Below are 25,867 nucleotides of genomic sequence, written 5' to 3' on the forward strand. Positions count from 1 at the left end.
CTAATCCGCCACAAATCAGTCAATGCTACTGTCCACCCAGCTCTGCTCTAATCTATCCCGATGTGCAATCAGGTCTTTAATAATCAGCGAATAGCTTAGCACTGCACCCTGCAAGAATCTCTCACAAAAAGTTACAGCTCTGTTCACAGGTTTAGCAGTCATAGCCTGTTATTCAAGGGTTTGTAATTAATTTGGTTTAATTCTCAACAGTCATAGTTATGACTTGTACATCTGCTTGCTGCTGTTTCACTACAAAGCCTTAAGGCGTGTAGGACTCTTTAGACAGAAAATATTTAGGGAATTAAAACATTACACCTAGCACCACTTTCAGTAAAATAGAAATGCATTTTACTATATAGGGCACATTACATCAGTGAAACAAACATCCACTCCCCATAGAACATGTTATCCAAGATTAAATAAATATGCGGGTCACTGTGCAATTGGAGCCAACAGGCAGGCACCGTGCAGGAGAGGCACTGGCGCCCGAGGGATGCTGGCTGGGATGCAGCTGGGATATTTGGCATGTACCAGCTGCCCTGTTGCCCACACGTGACAGCCAACACTGCACACCAATGTTTTCTGGGTTATCCCAACTCCACTGCTTTTACAGACTTAATGTTACAGCTGTCTGACAAAACAAAAAGATTAAATAAGGTATAGAGTATTACCAAACAACGAGAAATATAATTATGAAAGAGGATGAGCTGTGTTTCTAAACTATATGCAGTAACTGCATTAAGCTTGAGGAAATAAAAGAAAGCCATAAAAGAAGTTACGTTTTCAACTGCAATGTCAGCTCTTCTCCCCCACTTTCAGGTGGTTTTGTTTCACTGTACACTTTGCAGACATATCGTTTGCTCTCTCTTCAGAGAGCGAAGAGCCAAAAGACCCTTCGGTACTACCACACGCTATTCCCACCCACACAATTGCCAGGACTTCTGCAGGCAGCTCCTCTGATTCACTGGATGCAGCATCCCAAGAGGTTCACCATAAGGTAACTGCTCTTACACTACAGAAACCATGGTTTATCTTACTTCAGTTATTCCCTGCAGTTTTCAGATTTAACACACACCCCCTACCCCCCACATTCCAGAAGCTGAACTCTAAGTGAGGCTGTTACACAAAAAGTATGTGGTTGGTAGTTAACAAAGGAGTCTCAGCATGCTCCCATCACTGTAATAATGTACTTGGATCTAGTTTGGAATCCATTTTTACTGACACTGATGCACATTCCCAGAAGCAGGCACTGAGGAAGCACATATGTATATATATGTATATATATATATATATATATATAAAGCCCCAACAAAAAAAAAAAAAAAAAAACCAAAACAAAACACACACACACTCCTGAACTAGAGAACAGCATGAAATTAAACTGTCAGGATCCAAGTAGTGAAGATACTCTGGATGAAATCACCAAACAAAATAGACAATCAAAAAAAAGCACCACCACCAAGAAACCCCCAAAACTCCTCCCCCCCCCAAAAAAAAACCAAACAAAACTAACCAAACAAAAAACCCAAACAAAACCCCAACAGCAAACTACCAAAACCTCCAATATTCCCAGTTGTCTGAATTCTTCCTATCACCCTTTTTTGCATCATTTATTAATCATATGAAAGTTGTAAGTTTGCCTTTACACTAATGCCATTAAAAGCTATTTCCTCCCTACCTCCATTCCCCAGCGAGCACATTTTATCTAAATCCCATAGAACAGCACTAATATCCAGCAGACCACACAGCTCACCACTAACGTCATCAAATTGTTGATTGCTGTTTTGTTACGTAATGGGCAAAAAGCCCAGGAGAACAGAGACCATAGGTCTGGGGGAATCCATGGCAGCCCTAATCAGGACCATTTTTAATAGCCACATGCCATATTTTATGCCAGATTGTAATTAGATTTGCAGCAACTCTTTCAACCTTATGGAATTTTACATTAAGCTTCTTAGAGTGGATTGAATCATAATCTCTGTGAAGTCTATGGACATGAGATGGACAATCTCTCACACTTTTGCAAATCTCAAAATCCCCAAGGAAGTTACACAAAACCAGCAGAGATGACAAAGGCTGATGTTAATCCTTGCAAGGCCTAGCTGAAAAACATGCAGGTTTTTCATTTCAGCCCTCAAGAAGGTAGAGAATCAAAACAAATAGTCCAGCCAAACACAAACTCTGACACTCAAAACAATTGTGAATGGCTTACAATCAATGAAAATCATAAAACCTGAAAACAAACTTATAAATTCACTAAATAATACGCAAACAAGAGTAGTGAAGCTTAAGAACAAGGCTCTTCAGAAACAAACTGCAGCAAAGCTGTTCAAGAGCTCTTGTGCCACTGCAACCCAGCATCTGTGAACTGTAAGTTTTCCATTCCTTGAATTACTCTTTTCTCAACACTGTAACCACAGACAGGGCTAACTGCCAAAACACATTGTCACATCAATAGAGTGAACAAAGAATGTATATTTATTAAGCAAACACAGCTGACAAGTTTGTACAGCCTAACCCCCAGTATTGCATGAGGATTCCTCAAGCAGGGAGGGCACAGCAATTGATAATGATACCATAGAGCAAGTGGAAGCAGCAGCAGAAAGGACGAAATGGAGGAGGATAGTTTCCACAACACCTGCCAACAAGGAGGATGAGTGTACAGGTCTGTACATACATGTTGCTGTGGCAGCCACAGTAGTACTGTTCAGGACAAGCAAAGGGCAGAGGCACATTTGACTTCTTGGGCAGCACCTTCACTCTGCTGTAACCATTCACAAGGAATACAAGACATTGTTCTATGGTCATCTCCCCAAAGGAAACTGTGGATCACCCTTTCAACTATGCAAGCTTTTGCTCAGTTCCCAGAAAAAATAGCAATAACTCACTCTGAGTAACTCAGCTGAGTCACCTGTGTATGCTCCCCAGCAGCACTAAGACATGAGCTTCTCCTTTGAGGCCACACAGCAACTGATAAACAAGTCTGAAAGGCACCCCTGAAGCTATGCCTCTGGATATAGAGATCGGAGTTCGAAACAGCAAAATCTTTCTCTTCCAGAATCCCAGAATGTCTGCCCTCTAAAAATCAACAAGTACATAAAGTAGGATCATATGACTGATAACCAAGTATGTCTTGTTCTAAGGCTGCCTTTGTTGTACAGCACTGAATGTCATCCCTGTTCCTCAATACTACCCAGGTCTTCAATGAAAAACATTTCCCACTGCAACATATTGCGCTGGGTCAGATCCCCTCACTCTTGCCCCAGAAATATGCTATTCCTTTATACTTCCCTCCCCTCAACTTCTCCAACAAAATAAAAAACCCCCACCAGAACACCCTTCATAAAGCTTGCTTCTGTCCCCACACAGAAGACATGCATAGGATAAACTGTCTCAGCTTCAGTGCAAACAATGAGTTCTAATGTCTACAAATTTATCAGCAAATAGCAATGTCACAGCAATTTTGGCACATCCTGATCAGGGGAATAAAACACTGGGCACAAGAGCAGCTGTATGAAGTAGGATGCAGTGGGTGGAAAAGGATCCAGTCCCCAGGACCTGGAGCCCACTCATCATGATGGCTTGTGACAGTGGTTAGACTGGTGGAAGCATTGCTTCCCCTTTAGCTGCCAAATAATGCCAAATAAATCCACATCTGGGGCTTGATAAGAATAGGAGGTAGAAAAAAAAAACAGAATAGAAATTAAGGTAGAGTTAATTAACCTTTAAAAGTAATGAAGACTACAGCACAACTGATTATATGAAATAACTTATTCAAACACCTCAGAAGGCAATTTTGCTAAACATGTGGATTCTATTCTCAGATTACCTCAGTACAAGTCACTCACAACAGTAAGTCTTCTGTGGACAATGACTTGAGTCTCAAACATGAATAATTTTATTGACAAAAATAATCATGTTTTGTGCATCTGTTTGTGCACAAGTCTCATGCTGATCAATGTTTCTACCAGTAATGTAAAAATGCCTCCAAACCAGTTACCTATTACATTGCTGAGGGCAGCAGTAATCTGACCTAAAACAGGTAAACTTCCTCACCTACAGGTTTGGGGGGTTTTTAGTATCAGTCAGCACCCAATTGAAACACAGCAAATTACAGAATCAGCTAAGTTGGAAAAGACCTCTAAGATCATCAAGTCCAACTGTTACCCTAAGACTGCCAAGATCACCACTAAACCTTGTCACTGAGGCCCTCATCATCTTTACGGTTTTTGCACACTTCCAGGGACAATGATTCCACCACTTCCCTGGCAGCCTGTTACAATACCTGATCATACTCTCAGTGAAGAAATATTTCCTAATATCCAATCTAAACCTCCCCTGGTGCAGCTCTTTTCTGTCACTTCTGTCACTTGTATAAAAAAGACAGCTTATGGTTTCCCATGACTTTAATTTCAGTCATCCAAGAAGCACACATACCAGAACAAAATGCTGCCTGCATACTAACAGGCTGCCCTAAGACATGATCTTCTTAAGGGATTTCTTCAAAATTCATGGTAAAGAGGAAAAATAAGAACACATATTTCCCCTTGTAGGTAAGCTCAGTGCTGGCATCTGGCCATCTGAGTCTTCAAAGCAATGAAAGAGTTACTTTAACAGTTCTAAGTTTTGCCGTACACTTTCAGAAAGGCACAGTTCTCCAGCAAATTCTAAGAACTTTTTCAGTGACACAAGTTGATGGTGTCCTGTAGATTTATTGAAACAGGAGCATATTTAATTCACAAGCACAAAAAAACCCAACAAAAACAAAAAAAAAAAGAACACAAAGTATATACCAAGCACACAGAAACAGATTAGACACCTTTCATTCAGCCACCAGGATTCAGCATCCAGCTCCAGCATCCTCTGAAACCTCAGTGGTGCCACAGAAGGACTTGGCACTCCACATTGCACACCACAGCAGCACTCTTTTTAGGCTAGCAGGTGAGGCATTTCACTTCACGCAGGGTAACATTATCAGAACATACCAAACAACCCAGAGGCTTTGATCATATGCATATCCTACTTGCAAGTGCACATAATACTGTGATAGATTTAAGATATTATTGGAACTGAACTTACGGAAGACCTAATTTCTTCACAGAAGCAGGTTGATGACTTCAATATCCATTTTGTATGCCATTCTGAGGTAATCTCTTTATATATCACTATTCCAGTGTCTATACTTAATACTTGGTTTACAAGTGCTTGGTCAGATGCAAGGATACAAGAGTCCCAAAGAAGCACTAACAATGACATTAAAAAAAGGCTGCTGCAATAGTCTCTGTCAATGAAACACAATGCACTTCTCTGCTTAGCTGTACCAACTGCAACCCTGTATTCTGCTAAAGCAGTAACAACAAGGTAACTACTAAGTACCATGCCCTCATCAGCCAAAGACATAGATCTATGAACAAGGAAAGTCCATACAGCTCCTCCTGTGTCATACCCATTAATGCTCCACTGCTGATACACCTTAGTGCACATGCACATTTCCCAATCACAGTGGTTAGAAGTCACATGTGAATTCACAGCCAAGCCACTCACAGGTGCAGAGCTGCTGCTTCCTGCGAGTGCTTATTGAAGAGCAAATCAGACACCCAGCCAGCAACAGCACACACAGAACCTATATGTTCAGCTATCCCCTTACACAGGTGCTATACATCATACAAGCACTCTTATTGTGCCTAAATTGTGCAAGGGGTGTGATCCTGCTGTTACCAGCAGCAGTGATCATCAGCCTGAGCAAGAGAAGATGAGGCAATTTGCATTCTTCCACCATCCAAGCACTTGAATATATTCATGCCTACAAAACACATGGTCCACAGTCTGTCCTTGCCTGGTGCTGTGCCACCCCTCCTGTGTGCTGGGGCACCCGAGTAGCCCAGCCATGACCCCACATGCACTGCTGCACCACCACCAAAGCAGCCAAATCTGAATGCAAGGGACACCAAGTCACATGGTGTTGCACTCACTGCTGCTGCATCATTTAACCACGTCCAGCAGGCAGAGAAACGGTGGTGCTGCTAACTGGAAAAGATCAACAGAAATTTGGCAGTTGCTATTATATCTGCCTAAGAAAAAGGTACTGCCTGAAAAATGACCTCAGATTTTCACCATCAGCTGAGTACTTCGGTATGAAACCTGCTTATCTACACATACACACATATTTACATGAGCTTCAAAACTTAAACCTGATGCTTTCCTTCCAGGACTGTTCAAAAAACACCCCCTTCAAATAAGCTAGCTCTTGTAAATTATTGAATGGGGACATATCCATTACCTTCTGCATCTCAGATGGAGTAACACCTGGTCTCCTTTACCTAACCATATGCATCAAAGCTTAATGTAGAGCTTTGTGTAACCAAAACCTCCAAAATAAAAACACAGTGTTTGGAACTGTAGCATACAGTTCCTTCCCTGAGAGGATATACAAATAACTGACTTTTTCTTTAAAAATACATCAATTTCTTGTACAACAGCCATGTCTATTTCCAGTAATTTTCTCTAGTTAAAATAATATTTGTCAAGTAAAATAATCCATGCTAAATAAATATTAATTAAAAAAAAATCAGTATATATCAATCCCCAACACTGCCCTTATTTCTTTTTAACATGCTTCATAGTGGGCAAAATGGTATTTCAAATACAATCCATGACTTTTGATGGCCTTATTTTAGATTAGTTTGGTTTCAACTTACTGATAATCTTGTTAGAACATGTGTTCTGAACTACCCAATTTTGGCAAGCCAGTTCTTTGCTAAATGTATTTTGTAAGTTGTGTTTTTTTCTTTAAAAGCATATAATCCAACATGAGTAAGGATGAGAAAAATACAAAAATAAATTTTATCTCTCATGATTTTTCCACAGCACTACAGCCTCCACTTAAGATGCTTGAGCTAATTACCACTTTCCATCCAGCAATGACTTAAATTGAACAAAATCAGAAATTATAAACTACAAGTTACTGAAGAAAGTTATTCAAGATGTCTTCCTTTTTTGTACCATCCTCCTGCAATTCTTGAAAAGACACAGCTTTACCACCCAATGCTACTTGATTAAAATTTTACACATCCTTTGCAGTTGTGTTATACTATTTATAAGTGCTACAAGGGCAAACCCCCCAACAACCAACCACAGAAACTCTTTTCCATAGAAAGCTATGCCACAGCAAAATGACCAAGAGATGAAAATGTCAAGTTTTTGTTTTGGTTTTTTTTTTCCAAAAACACAGATACATTGTTAATAATTTAAGGTAACACACAAGTGCAGTATGTCCCTGTCATAGCAGCAGTATCTCACATACAACACATATTATGTTTTCATGGGTAAATATACTTTAAAGTGAATACAAAAATTCCAGGTTTTCCTCTTAAATATACGGGAATATATATATACGCACATATTTTTCATACTAACAATGTCCACATATTGTATGTAACTCACCAGTCATAAGGATAAAGTTACCTGATTTTTCTATAGCACTTCCAGAAATGTTACAAGCTCTTCCTACAGTAATTCCAAACTCAAACATCCTTACCTTTTTCTGGACTTAAATTTTTATATACTTCAAGGTCTGCCATTAAATTTGTAAATCATGCATTACTGGCAAGTGGAATGGAAATTCTCACTGCAGGAAAGCCTCAATTTAGTCTTCATGTCTCCAGAGCTAAAACATTTGGAAAGCAATCCTTAGAAGCACAGGAGAACACTGCCAGCACAGCTCTTTACAAGAAATGATGAAATCTTCATGATCCATAAAACAAAAACAGGAAAGTACAAATCCAGAGACAATACTAGGCAACTTTCTTCAAAACCGAAAAGCACAGTCTGAGAAGGATGCTGGAAGCATCTGCTCTATGCTGCTGCTGCTGCAGGAACACAGAAGCAGCGACTACTTTTGGTATGAGACATGCATACATCGCACAGAGATTAAGACGCTCCAGGCACCAAGTGTGCGCAATGCCTGGTAAGAGCAGCCCTATATAGGCAAGTGTGAGGAAATCCTGCTTGCACCTAGGGAAGCTGGTCAGGAAAGGATTACCATACTTCAGGTAAAAAACAGGAGAATGATACTGGCTGAACACAGAATAGAAATGACCCTCGTTCCAAGAAAACTCTCAGCATCTGCAGCCATGGGATTCTGTGAGGCAGAAGGACAGAATCCCTGTGGACAGCAATTCTTTCCCCTAGATTTGTGCCCCCTCCTCCTGTCTTTGTCACTAACTTGATAGGGAGCAGTCATTCTGCAGAATCAAGCCAATTAGAGCACAAAGCATGCAAATGTTTAGTCTCTGCATCACTGAGCATTTGATTTCGTAAGAACAAGTAGTCTCCTGTGAGATGCTGAGCGCTAACTCTTCCAAGAGCTATAAAAAAATTACCATGCTACCAGCTAAATACTGGGCTTGTTTAAACTAACTCAAATCAATAGGTTCATAGTCAGGGTGGAACAATGGGCAGAAACATTCAGACTTGCATAAATTGCACTTACTTATGACAGAGCCCAAGGGGGCAGAGGGCTGCAAAGCATAGCAAAAATCAAGCAAGCTCCATACATAATGCTTCACATCTTTGATTTATTGCATTTCCTAATTGTTTTACTATTCAGCTGGCTTTTATACAGTGACATTTACCTCAGCACACCAAAGGAATCCCCACTTGTATTCTCAAAGATTGTGACAGCAATAAAAGAGGACAGAATTTGCCTGGCACATGCTAGAAGAAAGTTACATAATAGACAGTGTGACTGAGAAAACAAAACAAAACAATAAAAACCCATAGTTCTACGTGCTTGTAGAAGTTGCATAAAATGAGAGACAAGATACAAGTGGAGCTGACATGTTTTACTTGCTGAGCTATCATTATTTCTTAGCTGCTGATAACACAAATTGTAAGACTTCCCATAGTCACCACATCATGAGAGATCACAGCACACTGTGATATGTTGTGTATTATAGCTAACAAACCTATAAAATAAAACAATGTACCAAACCCACTGAAGGATCATTCTTAGCTGCACTCAAAGCTCATGCTCCTAATCACACTTCCAGGACATAGCAGAAGTCATGCTCTGCAGAAAGAAGTGTCACTCATCTCAGTTATAACAAGGGAAATGAAACAGCTGTATTGTTACCCCACCACTGGTTCACACCTCAGTTCACAAGATTAATGGATGAAGTCCTCACTCTGAAGCCTCTAGACAGTTATCAATACATTTACATTCAAATGAATTGATGTGCTGCAGTTGCAATTCAACAACAAAATCTAAACTATCACGAGTCTATAGTTTAATTATTGATAGATCAGCTTGTACTTGACAATGTGTTAAATGCATATTACTCCACAGTCCTACAATTCTGTTAATTATGAAAGGAGCTATACACAACCATCTTTAACAAAGCTACTCTGTAATAAACCTTGCTCGATAATTATTACATTCCTTATTATTTTGTCTTCAAAATAAAGTTCCTTTTAAAACAAACCAAAGACTTTTACATAGTTCAGGAGACAAGCAAACTGATATGAAGATAATTGTAGGTTTATTCAACATACACCCCAAAAAAAAAAAAATCATCATGACAACTCTTCACTGACAAGCCAGGTTTTACATCCAATCTCTGGCCCTGTCAGAGTCAGATCTGAAAATGGTGTGTCCCCAAAGACACTCCACATGAGTTTGACTGTCTGCAAGGGGAGAAGTCAAAAGACAAATAGTTTACTTTATTCCATCTGATGCTGTACCTACATCTTATTTCAGCCATGGCTGGGTGACCCTCACATCCGTCCAGCTCACTTTCACATACATCCCCTCTTCCCAGGGGGATCATGATGTTCCTGCTGGTAGCTATCCATGGAGCCACCACACACTAAGTCCTACCAAAGTCTCAGGGTTGATGGTAACAAGCAACCTTTCTGAATATAAAATTGTTATCGCTACCTGAATTTGATTAACATCAATGAGCACTGTAAGACAAACGTACATACTCTGAACAGTTACCACTGTTTTATAGGTACTGCACAATCCCCAGATAAGGTTTGGCATGGAAAGTAACAGGCTCACTTGTATGCACATTTTTCCTGTTTATGTTTTCTGCCTCTTAAGCACTTCTTTGCAAGACATTTACCAGTGCCTTGCATGCTTAGAAGCCTGGGGGCTTAAAACTTTTTAAGCTGGTTTCAAGAAACGCATGAACCATCCTCCAAACTTCATCTCGCCAATAGCTTTTAACAATCCAGCTACAAAAGCAACAAAATTGATAAAAATATGCTTATTCACTCATCTCCCCAGGCTCATATTATTTTCCAGTCTTCTCAATTTGCTGTTCAAAAACAAAAAAAAATCAAAACGCTTCTGTCGTTAAACTACTGGAATTATTTTGAGGTAAGACAGCAAGTACCTCCAAGTACAAAGCAGATAGTGTCAAAGCACTATCCCTACCATTTCATTAAAAAAGGGGATTTAAAGCTTTCTTGTAATATCTGCAAACTCTAGTTCTTCTCTTCCATGCCCATAGTTACAGATATGTTTTCCTTTAAAATACACTGCAGCTCAGCTTACAGCTCTGACTGAGATGAGAGAGTGAGTTTGCACCAAAAACAATGCCAGAGGGACAAAGTAGTCCTGGCTTGGCAAGGGGTATATATGCCAAACCATTGCCAATGTTTTTAAGCTCTTTGGAAGAAAATATGGATTAAACCTACCACCAAGGCACTCCCAGCTCAGCCCTGTGAGGGAATAGCCCAGGGGGTAACTAGCAAATATTCCCACATGGAATGACCAAGATGATAACCAGCCAGCTGCAGGAATTGCTACATTCAAGCCCCTCCTCCCCAGGCAGCTCAAATCTGTTGGGCTGCAAAACCAGTTAAAAACCCCCTTGAGATGCATGGAAGATACATGTGCCATGAAAACCTGAACCAATACTTCCAGGGTAAAAATCCTGACTTGTGTGTGCTGCTCTGGGTTAGACAGGATGCAGGAGGCCAGGCAGGGCTGTACCGAGTGAGCTCAGGCAGATGTTCCTTTCGAGAGGTAACAGCCCACATTTGGCAAGGGTAGTGGCCGTGGTCCAAGGTATCTGCTGGAGAACCAGCTGTGGTGTAGCCCTGCCTGAGCCCTGAGACACAGAAGACTGCCTTTCCCCACCACAGCCCGGCAGCACCTGAACTAGGCAGCTGACACGTCCCCATTCACTATTGAAGAAAATTAATTGCCAGAAGTATCAGCCTTTGCCAGATTGCCAGAAATGGAAGCCCAATTTTTAACACTAAAAACCATACCTCACAAGGTTTTGATACTGGACAGAGACACAACACTGCAAGTTCTATAGCAAAACATTCATTTTCCAGTAAATGAGAATATGATTTAGCTAAGAGTTTTGAAATTATAGCATCAAAAGAATATTAATTTTCTGGCTCATCAGTTTTTCCTTTTTCACTGTCAAAATAGCTGGAAACTTGTACAAAGACTAATTCTGCTAAAAAGCAAGAAAAGCTGATTAGAGAACTTCTACCTCTTACAGCAAATAGATAATGAAATAAGAAGATAACATCTTCATATTAATCATCCAAATTTAATCTTAGACCTAATATGTAATACAACCTCCTCATGAAAAGCCAGCTAACAATGAGTAAAACTTTAATTTAGCTGCACGAAAAACTCATTTTTATCAGATTAAAGCTTTTATCAGCTCTACTCATTTGTGATTTACGAAGACATGACTCTTTGGAAAGCTAACTAGTATATAAAGATGGAAAGGTGAAAACACTTGGCATTAGAACTCAACCACCTGATACATCATGAGAGACATCCCACACATGAAACTCCTCCTTTCAGCAAAGATGCATTTAGCAATACACACAGGGTTCTTAAAGGTAGTTACGCATACAACAAAGCACCAAGAGGCCCTTTCCTCAGACATTTAAGGCACTTCTTCAACCTATGTGAGCTTTAATAAAGAAATTTGGTAATGCCCTTCTTGCATATACATTTTCAGTTATGTCTGGTTCCCTCAAGGAATGACTTGTGGATATTTTGCTACGTAAATCAGAATATAAACAAAAATAAAAATTATTGTACTATTATCTTGTCCTACTTTCCCACACATCATTATAAAACTTAAATTGAAGCTGACTACTAAAATGTAAGTCTGAATTCTACAGTCTACATCTGCCATCTTTAGCACTGTAGCCTCAAGCGCAGGGCTTGCACAAAGCTTCAGCAGAGCTAATTATAAAGCATTGCCCATCAGCAAACATCAAGCTAATGTATATGTGCACTTCGACAACTATTTAATATTGTTTTCCCAAACTCTTGTGCTCTAATAACCAAAATAGACCATTTTACTGCATAAAAAGTAAAATACAATTCATTTCATGCTCCCATTCATTGGGCACAAAAGTTCAAAATCACTGAAGCAAAAATATTCTACAAGAACTTGCACAAAAGCTCAACTTCTCAGGCTGAAAGGAATAGAAAACCACTGCAATAACACCAGCCATAAGCAACCTCTTGTGAACCTGTGCAAAGCTGGTTGTGTAACAGGAGTAGCTGTTCATCTAATAAAGGCAGTGCACAATTACATCCATTACAACTGGGAAATCCTTAAGATTATCTCTCAAAATAAGCAATTGCCTTGGAGTAAGCCTCTACCCCCTCAACTTGGGATGTATAGATGTAGGAGATTTGGAAGAACCTTTTGAGAGATGAGCTGGATATTCCCAAAACAAGAGGCAGAGAGCACATGTGGGAATCCAGATCAGCAGCCAGCAATTTTCCCTGCAAGTCTGCTGGTGGCTGGGACAGACACAGCACACTGTCAGATGACAAAATAAATACTGAAAAATACTGTTTGCTTAGTGCCAGCACGAGACATACATCTGAGTGGCCTATCTCAAAGTACCATTTAAAGTAAGTGGAAGTACTTGTATTCACTGTACCACAAAGCTGCACTGTGATGTCTCAAGACCTCAATATTTACCTCAATATTGAAATTCAGAATGAAGTTCCCATTCGTGCTGCTTTCCCTTTCTCAGGAGCAGCAGAAAGTGCTATCACCACAATGTTCTCCACCCATTTCCTCTGTAAGATGTTAGAAGGCAGACATTTGAAGCTATCAAAATGTCTGCCTGACACAACAGAAGTACCTCTTTACCTTACAGATTTGGACCTCAGTTCAGGACATCCAGCCAACGGTCTTCCAAAGGTGAACCAATCAGCAACCAAACCTGTTCCATCTATTATGGTCTGAATGTGAGACATTGTTACAAGAAATTATTGTATCCATTCAAGCAGATCTATACCAACCATCATTAATTTTGGAGTTCACTTGCACAGATGGTCACAAGCATAAATGAATTCCAAAAAACTTCAGGAGAAGAACTTATCAGATGTAAAGATTAATAAATGCAAATATCTAGATGCAGCTTCTGGCTTGGGAAGTACTTATGCTGCTAACCAACAGACACTGGGAGCGTGTGCCACAGAAAGGATTATTACGTACAGATTGTGGTTTTTCCCCTTTATGCTTTAAGCCCCAAACATCTACTAGCAAAGTAGATGGATGCTTGGTCTGACAACACCACCATTCCTACATTGCTATTGCCAGCAAACAAACAAAATATGATCCACATTTATAGCTTGAAAACCCTGAGAAAATTAAAAAATCTTTTTTTTCCAAGCCTAGAGGCATGATATACTTAGTATTTTGGCACTGTTTGCAACAGGAAGGAAAAGAAAGTGGGTTCATCAAGTCCTCATGGCTACTCCACACATTCTAATTGCTTATCTGCTCTATTCTACAGAAACTGCTAAAATAGCTTAAACCCAGATCTGTCTTCAGTTTGTTATTCTCTGTGTGCACACAGTGCTGTATCTAAACTGTTACTGAAGAAAACTGACATTTTTGCTTCTAGGCAGATAAAACTCCCTAGACTACAAGACACAGCAGCAACCTTCACTTCTGTAACCAAAAATTTCAGACATTGACAGATTACTATTTTAGTATCTTGCAACTGCAGCTATTAGCAGATTTTTATTTAAAAAAATATAAAAATAGGATAAATCCTTAGGCACTTTTGATGCATACAGTACTTCAGCATTAAACAGATGAATGTTCAGTCATCGTTCAAAGGCAACCCACTAAAGCCCCATGGAAAGGCACACAGCTGTGTATCAATACTTTTTCTTGCCTAAGAACATGGAAGTGTCTCAAAGCACCATCATAATGTAGGGAAGAGCAGCCTGATTTTGTACAGCAGTTTTTCAGAATAGAATGGAAACACTCCTGTTTGTATTTGATGTTCACTGTACACAGGATTTGAATTGGGACCACTTCAATAATTCTTCAGCCTTACATCCGCATTAGCCAATATACTGATTGCTACTAATTACATTTATAACTTCAGAGTAAGAGTACAGACAGGGTGCTTTATGAATTTTTCCAAAACTTACCAATCTCCACTTCAAAGTATGTTAGTTTTTCCCTGTGTCTATTCATATACTTGCGGACAATTTTCAATTTGCTCTTGTGCCAGATTTCCCCATCAGTTCAGATAAGCCTTTGCTTCCCTGAGCAATGCATTGATGGTCAGTCACATCCCCTATCAATCTTTGATTTCCCAAGCTAAACAAACCAGACTCATCTTGTCTCCACTTCTGTAGTCCTTTCCTCTGCCTGTTCCTGAGCTCCAAGACACCAGAGATTAATGCAGTTGAGCAGCAAAGTTCATATTGTGTGCCACTGTAGACACTTCTAGTACTTGGGTCTCTACAGAGAATGATGTTCCTATGCTTTTTAAGAACACCATCTGATGGAGTGGGATATTTTTATGTGACTGGTTTGCACTCAAGGTGCAACACTTCTTCCAGGTTACAAGCTCAATTGCAGATAATAACTGTGTCACTGTGATGGAACCTTCTAGAAAAGACTGATACAATTAAATTAGACCGTCGCTCTGAAGAGTGCAGTTTAGGTAACATGAACAAGACTTAATTAACATGACATACTACCAACAGTGGCCAAGTCCCTATTGACACAAGTCTGGAAAGAGGTGGAGAATCCAGAAGATAACATTAGAAACGGAGAATGAATTACAATTATGGAAATGCAATTGAAACAAAAGGGTTGCATTTGTGAGAGAACTTAAGAAGATAATTGGCATACGCAACTGACTCTATATATGAACAGATACTTTCAGAACTGCCAGGACAAAATTAGTTATTTGCTAAACATGTCACAGATTTGTTTGGTTTAACTATTACAGAGTATTAGCATTCATAAACATAGAAAAATAAGCTAAATCAATAGCTCAGCGTGCCTGCTCCCTGAAGAGCTATGCTCTCAATGTCAGAATATGAAATGATAATAGTATTAACTAAAAATAATAATAATGAAAACACTGTGTAAAACAGAATTAATACATCCTAAAGCTGGACATGTACAAACCCAAACATGTCAGCAAATCACAAGGGGTTGTATCACAGTTCCTTCCCTATTAACAGTTCCTTCCCACGTAGAGTTCATATTAGGTTTTCTTTCCCAATTTCCCAGTGCTATAAGGAACTTCTAAACAATTTGCTTGTATCTGCTGAAGAAAATATAGCCTCAGACATAGGTAAGTCCCAGTTTAGTTGTTTGGCTTTCACTTAGCCATGCAAAGCTCAAAAGTTCACTGCTCAGTCCCACTTCAACCCTTCAAGAAAGGAAAGGAAATGGGTCAGTCTTACCTGCCACCAGGAATGGGGGCAAGCGCCCAGGCCCCACAGCCCCACCAGTCCCCGTGCCCTTGTCAGGACCTACAGGATGAGAAGGCTCACTGACAAAAAAAACCCAAATCCTTAAAAAGCTCCATCAACCCTTTTATCTATATCAGCATAGTCCTACAGCAAACCAGCTTCTCTTGAGCATCAGGAGCAACATGCTAATTCCCACAGACATGCACATGTCCCCTTATGTCATGCTGTTTGGGCCTCTGTCACTGTCCAGCAGGGACTTCAACTCCCTCCATATACTCAGTGTGAAAATAACTGTCACTGCAGTGTCTTGCTTAGGTCAAAGAGATAAATGGGAAGCCCTGAAGGATTCTGTCAGAGAAAAATAATTAAACCTGTCTGGTCATTAATGAAAGAAAAATAAATTAAGCCATAGAATCTTTCTGGTCTAGGATGCCTGTTAATTCTGTCTTCTATTTTAGAAGATTATCACTCTTCAGACTCATTACTCAATAGCTGTTCACGGATTACTGGACTTTGTGCTAATGGCTCATTATCTATCCTTCCTGCCATTAGGGAGATAAAGACATTGTGATGCTCTACAATAAAATGCTACCTCAAATCCCAGAGTATGGACCAGACTTTTCTTTCACTTGATCTGGAATAGCAGAATTGCAAATACACATCCAAAACACAGCTGCTCCAGTTACACACTCAGAGAACAGACTGTTACCTGGAGAAAACTGCGATTAATTGGCATCTACCAAAACACTGCCAGAGTGCTCAGACTCAGAAAAGAGAGACAACAGTCTCCTTCTACGGTGTCAGAGAGAACATGATCCCACAAAAGGCATTGGGGCCACATGCGTGGTCTGATGAATCCCAGGAATGAATCTGCTTTATTTGAGAAGCAAAACAGTTGTGCCTGGAGACAACAGGTTTACCAATGACAAGTTTGTGAACCATCTTCCATGTAATGCATGTCTCAAATGCAGCACAAAGTTGAATGACAGTGCTGCTGTCAGACTGACTTATGGAAAAGTAACAACATTCTTCCAATGTCCCAAACAGAACTAACAGTGCCTATGGGCCAAAAAAAAGCAATACAGGGGAAAATGGTAATTTCTAAAAAGACTGTTAAGATGATACATAAATTGATAAATGATTAATTCAATCACTAGCGACTAGCTTCATCAACAGTAACATAATTAGTGACAAAAATGCAGACACAGTTTGGTTTATGATGGGTTGCATTACAGTTCTGCTTGCCCAGCTTCCTGACAAACAATAAAAACAGAGGTGTAGGTTCTCTAGGCAAAAAAAAAATTGTTTTTGAAAAAAGTTGAGTATTTTTATGTTAAATTTATAGGCATTCCATGCTGCTGTTACTAATAGTGCCATAAATCTACCCCAAAGTGACAATTTTTAATCACTGACCTCAAAGGGAATAAAGAATACAAAATTTGGGCCTCCTGGAAACAGCATTAAAAAGTTCCTCCCCCAGCAGGACAAGTAGGTGTCCAGCCATCTCATTAGACTAGGCCTCTAGGAGTCTATTCCAGGCAGGCATGGCTTCCTAGTCCTGGTGGTCCCTAACCCACTGCAGGAGCATGGACTGGGCTCAGCACCCCATGTCCAAGGGTAAAGCAAAGGGAAAGAAACCTGCATGGGGGACATACATGCTCTAAATTGATAAATCAAATTTGAAGTGTACAAAAAGAGGTCCTGAGAAGGAAGAATCTTATAACAAAATTTCTTCAGGGTATTTCCTGGCCTCTCTATTAGAAGAATACTTCAACAACTAAATGATTATAGCAGGTTATCTGCAACGGCAAGAGACTAAGATGTAAGGGGTTGATAGGAAACTAACCAGCGATCACTATTAGGCATCTCTTTTGCACAAACACAAATGCCTGCTCGATACTTGGAAGTCAAGCTCTTTCTGACACTTTCTATTCCTCCTTTTTAGGAGCACAACAGATGCATACCTGCAACTGGAGCAGTTCTAGAAATGTCAGGAGGGAATGTTTAAGTGTAAGGCAGCACCGGGCTTTGTGAACACAATCCGTTTCATTCCAAAGTACTATTACCACCTACACTCGAAGCAACCCTGCCCACCGCCTGTGCTCCAGCTGCTGTGCTGCTTTTCTCCGGGCTTTAATGCTCTAGTTAAGCATAACCTGCCAGGTGCACCAGCCTGTCGATGGCCTCACCCATGGGGAAGGGAGGAGGCGCATTCCTGAACCAAGTGGCGGGGAGAACGGGAAGGGCTCCCTGCGCTGACCCGCCCGGAGCCGCGGCCGGTGTGCGGACCGCCAGCGTTTGCCGACGGGGTGCGGTCCCGGAGCGCCCCCTGGCGTGCCCGCGCGGCGCCGCCAGCAGCCAGCCCCGGTCTGTGCACCCCCCGGCCACCAGCGCATCACCGGAACGTCGCAGCCCCGGCACCCCACCTGAAGTGCATCCCAGCCTTCGCACCCACGGTGAGCTGAGCAGGCCCCATTGCTAACTGGCCCGAAGAGCAGCGTTACCAACAAGATGTGCGCACACACTCAAAACCTCGGTGGCACCTGACGGTAGGAAACTAGAAGCCAGCACTTAAGGTACTTTGTAACTCACCATGAAACACACCATTGTCCACCAAGAAGTGTCTGCAGTACTGTAGACAGCACTTCTTGTCCAGACTCCAGTAACTCATCTTAAGATAACTTCCTGCTCACCATCCAAGGCAGCGACCCTACAAAGGAAAATAAAAAGTGGATAATTAGGAGTTAATTTACAAGAAATGCATAACTACAAAGCACTGTAAGAGTATTTGTTTGTGCTCTTTGTGCAAAATAGTTCATTAGCTTCATACAAAGCATTGAAACAGAGGTAGTCCTTCACACTCCAAATATGCCCATCTCTGAGTATATACAGGCAAAGGGTATGAACAGATCACTAGGACAGGGCAAAAGGGGCAGCACACTGACAGCTAGCCTGTTAAAGGCTGCTGGAGCAACCCCACCCTACCCAGCACTCACTGCACCCACAATGGGTGCCTGTTATTACAGCCACCGCCACAGTCCCTGCAGGCCACTGTGGGGCCATGGCAAGTTGATCAATTTAGTCTATTTAGTGATGCTATCCCATATCTAACAAGCTGCAGAAATATCAGACAATGCCACAAAATTATAAACCCTCCCCAAATTAATCAAAGGTAATTTTGAGACTAAAGTAGTGTTACATGGACACAGAGCCTCTGAGCACTCCCCCTGTGCTGGCTCACCCTTACCCTCGGCAAACAGTCACCTGTGAGGGAGCTCAAGAACTCTTCTAGGGACAGGCAGTTTGAGCAGCACCTTTGAGGAGGCACAGTTAGCTGTGCAAAATTTGTGCCCTTTAGCCCTGAAGGACCCCAGTTTTGCACAGGGAAGAGATGTTCTCAACTCAGAGTGCCAGGGCTACCATGTGCTGAAGCACATGATAAATTGTCAATCTGCTTCCATCTTTTCTGCTTCCCCTGCCTCCATTACACTCCTATTGCAAAGCTAATCACCAACAGAATGGAACCAACCAGAGTGGGAGCAGCACCCTTCCTAGCAGTGCCACCAGCTGACAGCCCAGAGCACAGCCAAAGTACCTGGGAGCCTGAACACTCTTCCTCCACAGTGGAGACCACAAACCATATGTCTTTATCAGTGGGCAGAAGCTCCCACTGCTGTGCAGGAAGACTGGGATTCATCTCCGAATCACAGCACTCATTTCAGAGGCAGACTGCAGAGAGCATCCCATGAGACTGCAGCAGCCCTTCCCTGCACAGGTGCATGGAGGCCCTACCTTTCCTGCTTGCAAGCCACTGTGGAAGCTCCCAGCACTCACAGATGAGTTCTGCCTCTGACACCAGCAGCATCAGAGACAAGTCATCAAAGCATTCATGGGCAATTTACAGCAGATGCTATCACCAAGAAGTGCTAGGAGCAGAGAGCACTCTTTTTGGACAGAAGCCCCAGAGCTCCACTAGGCCAAGCCCTCAACCGTCAATTTTTCTTGGATCCAGCCAGTAATATTTAGAAACCAGTTAAAATGGAAATGAACAGCAAGCCAGGCCAAACAAACCCAGCCAAGTGAGGGAAATGTGATCCAATCGCTGACAATGAGGTGAGAAACAACCCTCCTTCAGCTCTGGGAGTGTTTCCATCACAGCCACTCATTGTTCCACTGCCACAACCCAGAAACAATTGGAACAATTATATTCAGAGACCTAAACAGTAGAAGTTAACTCATTAATAAGCTGATGGTTATAACTCAAGACAAGGCTGTATTTGAGTCATTTCATTGAACTTCCCTGAACTTCCAAACTTTTATTTTGCAAGTTGGACCTTGCAAAAACCCAGCAGGACTTCTTCTGCCAGTTATGGTTATAGCCAAACAAAAATGTGTTTCATATTTCTTTGATATTTAATGCTAAAACAAACAATAAACAACCCCCCCAAAAAAATAAATCAAAAAAAAAACCAAACCCAAAACTCACCCCAAACCAAAAAACTCCAAGAAAACTCAAACAAAAAAAACACACAACAAAAAAGAAACCAATCAACCACGGATTCTTTGGTATCTTGTTCTGACACCAAATTCTTTCACTGGATCCTCCTTCTCTGTCTGCAGTTTTATTAAGTTCAAGACTCTCATTTCAGCAACCCAGATACCCCTTCCTGTTACAAGCCCATTTTGGTCTCCCATTTTATCTCCCTCCCACCTTCACTCCAGTCAATCCAGCTGCTTTCTCGCCCACACCAGATATAAGCAACTCCAGTTGTCTTTATCCAAGCAAACCACTAGCAGGATGCAAGGACACTGCTATTCAAGCCTTCTCATAAAAGTACTGCCAGGGGGGAGTAACAAATCCCCCCAGATGAAATACCACAACATGTTGTAAATGCCTGGACTGCAGCTCTGCTGAGGAATACAAATCCATTTTGCTCAAGTGATTTCAAAACAGGAAGATAAACAAGTAATCTTTAGTCATAGCTAACAGGACTCATTTAATGATCAGTTTAGCTACAATCCTCTCCTGAGACCCAACCCAGCTACATGGGAACTAAGGAACCTGGAGAACTTTCCCTTCTTCCCATTCATTAGTATGATGAATGCCATCTCCTGAAGTGATGAAGTAGCTGATGGTGAAGAGCCCAGAAATATCTGCTGTCTGGTTGTCATGGTTTGAGCGTATTTTGAGGGTGTTTTTGTTCAAGGTTTTTTCCAGCCAGGGGGAGTCTGGGAGGAAGGAGAGACAGGACACCTGACCCAGGCTAGCCAATGAGGTATTCCATACCATAGCACGTGATGCCCAGGAGGCATACTGGGAAGGAGAAGGCTGGAGGGTAGAGCTCTGGAGAAAAATGGAGGAGGGAGCACATGGTGCTCGGCCGGGCAGGGTGGAGTGAGTTATGGGTCAGTGGCTGGTGGGGTGTTGTATTCTTTTCACTTGCTGTTTACTGTATCATTATTATTTGTAGTAGTGAATGGCAGTAGGGGGTTTGTGTTATGCCTTAGCAATTAAACCGTTCTTATCTCAATCCGTGGGGGCTACATTCTTTGGATTCTCCTTCCTAACTCTCCGGGAGTTGGGGGACTTGGTTTAAACCACGACACTGGTCCACCTGGGAACAGCCCCAGTTCTACCTCTACTGTAGTTCCCTGTATCAAAAGGACAGACCTTCTCCCCTCTCAATAAGTCACCAGACAACTCCTCAACCGATTCACCTCATAAACCCAGGAAAAGCATCAGATTGTTCCTGGAGAGCTAGCAGGCTGAATAAGCTCAGAGAAGGTTCAGCAGCATTGCCACGGTGAAGGGGTAGCAGCATCCTGCAACGTGGAGGCAAGGCAGAGGGGGAGACAGCCTCCTCTCCTGCCAACGAGCTGTCAGATCTGGTGGGATGTCACAGCCATTCCTGCCAGGGGCACTCTGTCTGAAGCAAGGACAGGTTTTCCCTTGCAGAAAAAACAGCTAGCATCGGGCTGAAGCCAATTACTTGTGAAAAAGTGAAAAATTATGTTAATGTTTACTTGCACTGTTGATCGGTGCAAGTATTAGAGACTGATAGGCTAATACTCACATGATGTCTACAATATTCCTGTCACAGGTTTGTGAGGAGGTTGCTGCTGCACATACAGGATTTGCCTCTATACTGTTGCCTCTCTGGGGAGGAGATATGTGGGGGGATCCACTGCAAGTGTGAGTCAAAAACACCTGTTCTGGTGCTCTATCTTAAACCTATCAGTCTCCATTGCAGTATGTGTTTTGGGCACGGCCCATGTATTGTTTACACTAAAGGCATAAAATTTGGAATGCCAAGCAGTAATACCCGCTCCCTCTGCCAGACTTCATCTTCTATGTTTCTTGGACTTTCGCCCTTGTCAGACACAAGCTTTCATTATAGCTTGCAATAGCTAGGGTTACTCTTCTAGCATTAATTAGTAAGGCACAAGCTGTTAGTGAAATTATTCCTACACTTTGAAAGTATCATGGCCCAGCCTAGTGCCAGGCTTTTTGATTTTAGGTTATAAAAATGCAAGTGGCACCATGTTTTTAATTAAGAAACTCATATCAAGTATTCATCACTAAGAATTTATACAAAATAAAAAGAGAAGTTATCTCCTGCTCAGCTCCCACACAGAACTCATACCACAGGGGAGATTTATGCGGAAAATATTGTCATCAATACATATATGCAGTGCCACTGAAAGAAGCCCTTCAGGCCCCTCCCTCTCACGGCTCCTGCTGATTCAACACTCCTTTGTTCTTGCACAAAGGGCTCTCCCACACCACAGTGGCCCCTTAGAACAAAGGTTCTCCCTGGCACATCAGGGATGAAGGCAGAATCCCAAAGTAGCTGTGTATCAGCTGACACAAACATCCTGTAAGAAAACCTTCCTAAGAAATGCCAGCAATTATTTGGATGGCCCTGAAAGTTATTTGCTTTCTCTGTCACAGAGCTCTGGGAGTGCCCAGCCAAGATCATGCTTTATATTACAAAAAAAAAAAAAAGCAAACAAGAAACCAAACAATCACACACTTTGGACCAAAATACCATTATCTCAAATGATACTCAAATGGAACTGTTCAAAAATTTGCACCATTTCAACAACAATATAGCAGAAAAAGAATACCCTCTTTAGGTCATGTAGAATATGCTATATGAGTAAAAAGTGCCAGTAAGTATATGTTTAAGTAGGAAAGGACTTGTACCACCAAACCTATTTTGGCAAAAAGTTATGAAGATCCTGAGTAGATATAAATCTGAGTTCAAAATCAGTTTGTGTAGTTGATAAAGCAACCAATTCAGAAAGAGTTGAAAACATGCCTAACTTTTCCACTCTGCAAATTTCTCACCTTAGGGGTACCACTCTTTCACATCAAACAGAATTCCTGCAGGTTCAGTCCTGAGCCTGGCACATTCAAAGTGGTAACCAGTGCTTCACCACTCAAGTGAAGAGACATATTACTCCAGCATGTCAAGAATCCATCTACTTTATACCTGGATAAAGTGAATTTACAGGCAGGGAGCAAGGGAGTCCATTATGTGGTCTGTAGAAACACACGAACTTAAAAGAACAATATTTTCTATTTTAGCCAATTAATTTTTACTAAATGTGTGGCAGCTGTGTTATTTTCACAGAATCATAGAATGGTTGAAGTTGGAAGGGACATTAGAGATCATCTATCAAACCCCCATCATGGGAAGGGACACCTTCCACTAGAGGCCAGATTGCTCAAAGCTTCATCCAACCTAGCCTTAAACACTTCCAGGGATGGGGCAACCATAGGTTCTATTCCAGTATCTCACCATCCTTATAGTGAAGAATTTTTTCCTAATACCTAATTCTAAATCTACCCTCTTTCAATTTAAAACCATTCCCCCTTGTCCTATCGCTACATGCCCTTATAAAAAGTCCTTCTCCAGATTTCTTGTAGTATTTTAGTACTGTGTTCCATAAAAGACATCCTTTAGAAGAGCTATGATTATTTCTAATGAACTGTTCTTTACAAAAGAGCTATTAATGGAAGTAAACTGATTTTGCTCAAAGAGTTTGATACAAGAAAATTAAACTTATGTATTCATGCATGTACGCATGCATATATATGTATCTGTAGATACAGAATCAGAGAATGGTTAGGGTGGGAAGGGATATTAAAGATCATCTAGTTCCAACTCCCCCGCCACAGGCAGGGACACCTTCCACTAGACTAGGCTGCTCAAAGCTCCATTGAACCTCACTTTAAACACTTCCAGGGATGGGGCATCCACAACATCCCTGGGCAACCTGTGCCAGTGCCTCACCACCCTTACAGCAAAAAATTTCTTCATAATATTTAATCTAAATCTACCTTCTGTCAGTTTAAAGCCATTCTCCCTTATCCTATCACTATATGTCCTTATAGAAAATCCCTCTCCAGCTTTCTTTTAGGCCCTCTTTAGGTACTGGGAGTCTATTATAAGTCCTCCCCCAAGCCTTCTCCAGGGTGAACAACCCCAGATCTCTCAGCCTGTCTCCATAGGAGAGATGCTCCAGGCCTCCAAGCACGTGTGGCCCTCCCCTGGACTCACTGAAGCAGATCTACATCCCTTATATTTGGGGCTCCAGAGGTGGAAGCAGTACTGCAGGTAGGGTCTTCAAGAGCAGAGTAGAGGGGTAGAATCCCATCTCAACCTGCTGGCCACACTCCTTTTGATCTAGTTCAGCATATGGCTGGCTTTCTGGGCTGCAAGTGCACATTGCAGGGTCAGGCTGAGCTTTTTGTCAACCAATACTCTCCAGCTGTTCTCCTCAGGGATGCTCTCAATCCAGTCTCTGCCCAGCCTGTAGCTGTGCTTGGCATTGCCCCAGCCCATGTGCAGGACCTGGCACTTGGCCTTGTTGAAGTTCTTGGGGTTTGTGCTGGTCCACCTCTTGAGCCTGTCCAGGTCCCTCTGGATGTCATCCCTTCCATCCACCATGTCAACCACACCACACAGCTTGGTGTCAGTAAGGTTCCTAAGGTTGCACTCAAACCCACTGTCTGTGTCACAGACAAAGATGTTGAACAGCACCAGTTCCAGTACTGACCCCAGATAGCTGGGTGAGATTAACAAATATTTTTTTTGTTGTTGTTATCAACACAGTGGGTAAGCTCCTTACAAGAGAATTTTTTCTATATGCATACATTATGAAATTATTTTATTACACAAGTTACAGAGATCAATGTGTAAGATACTTCTGAATCTAGAAGATGATACATATGCTGTCTAGGTTGTGATAAATGCTTCTTATTACAAGAGGCTTAACACCAAGAACACCTGACACACTGGTGTCACTGTATGTTCCAGTTTTCCTTCTTGCACTAAAAACCCCAGGCTTTAGTGAATTTTGCAGAGGAATAGGATGCTCATTCCAGTGAGTCACAACACCAGCAGCTGGAGGGTGACCAACACTTGAGCAGAATATGTTCTCAGCCCAGGCTGACTGCTACAGTTAGCAGGAAGCTGGTTTTGAGAGCAGCAGCACAATCTAAATATTTATCTGCAATATTTAACCTGGACCTGTGCAGGTCCAAAATGTGAAGAGGGTATTAGGCACATGTCCATTTAGCACCAGGCCAAATTCTGCCTGTGCAGTTGGGGGTCCACTGCACAGCTCTCTTGAGAATGCTCAGATAGATTAACAGGTAGTCAAGCAAACAGTGTACGGGTGGAGAGATTGCTAATCTCACTTTTTCTTAGCTGCCCTCTCCCCTTCTTGTTTCTGAAGCACTTCAACAGATAACAGTATTAAGTTAATCAGATGCTGTGAATCGTTCCCAATAACAGGACAGATACTGCTGTTTACCACCCTCTGACAAAACCACAGCTCCAGCTTCAAAGTTCACACCAGTATCTACCCAGTGAGCATATTTTGAAAGTACGATTTATAAAAAAAAAAAATATGTATTCTTTAGCACAAATGGTGTATGGAAAACAACAAATATTTTGTGGAAAGTTCTACCAAAGTAAAAACAAAAACAAACAAAAAAACAACAAAAAAACCCAACATAGTGCATGTGCCTGACAATTCTGTCAAACTGGAAAGAAGGTCTAGAAAACACTGAATATTCAGAGGACTTCAGATTTTGGACACATGCACCTGTTTCAGATA

The 25,867-nt window shown here is 41.5% G+C and overlaps 1 protein-coding gene across 2 annotated transcripts in view; it reads right to left on the bottom strand.

Annotated features, from left to right (window-relative positions):
• Nucleotides 1-18,407, bottom strand: part of PLCH1 (phospholipase C eta 1) — a 62,202-nt gene extending 43,795 nt beyond the window's left edge. For both annotated transcript variants that reach the window (XM_005141974.3, XM_031042695.2), the window contains exon 1: nt 18,329-18,407. In XM_005141974.3, the coding sequence (XP_005142031.2) occupies nt 18,329-18,407 (79 nt within the window). The remainder of the gene's footprint in view (nt 1-18,328) is intronic.
• Nucleotides 18,408-25,867: the final 7,460 nt, after the last annotated feature.

The sequence above is a fragment of the Melopsittacus undulatus genome, chromosome 6, assembly GCF_012275295.1.
Source record: "Melopsittacus undulatus isolate bMelUnd1 chromosome 6, bMelUnd1.mat.Z, whole genome shotgun sequence".
Classification (NCBI taxonomy): Eukaryota; Metazoa; Chordata; class Aves; order Psittaciformes; family Psittaculidae; genus Melopsittacus; species Melopsittacus undulatus.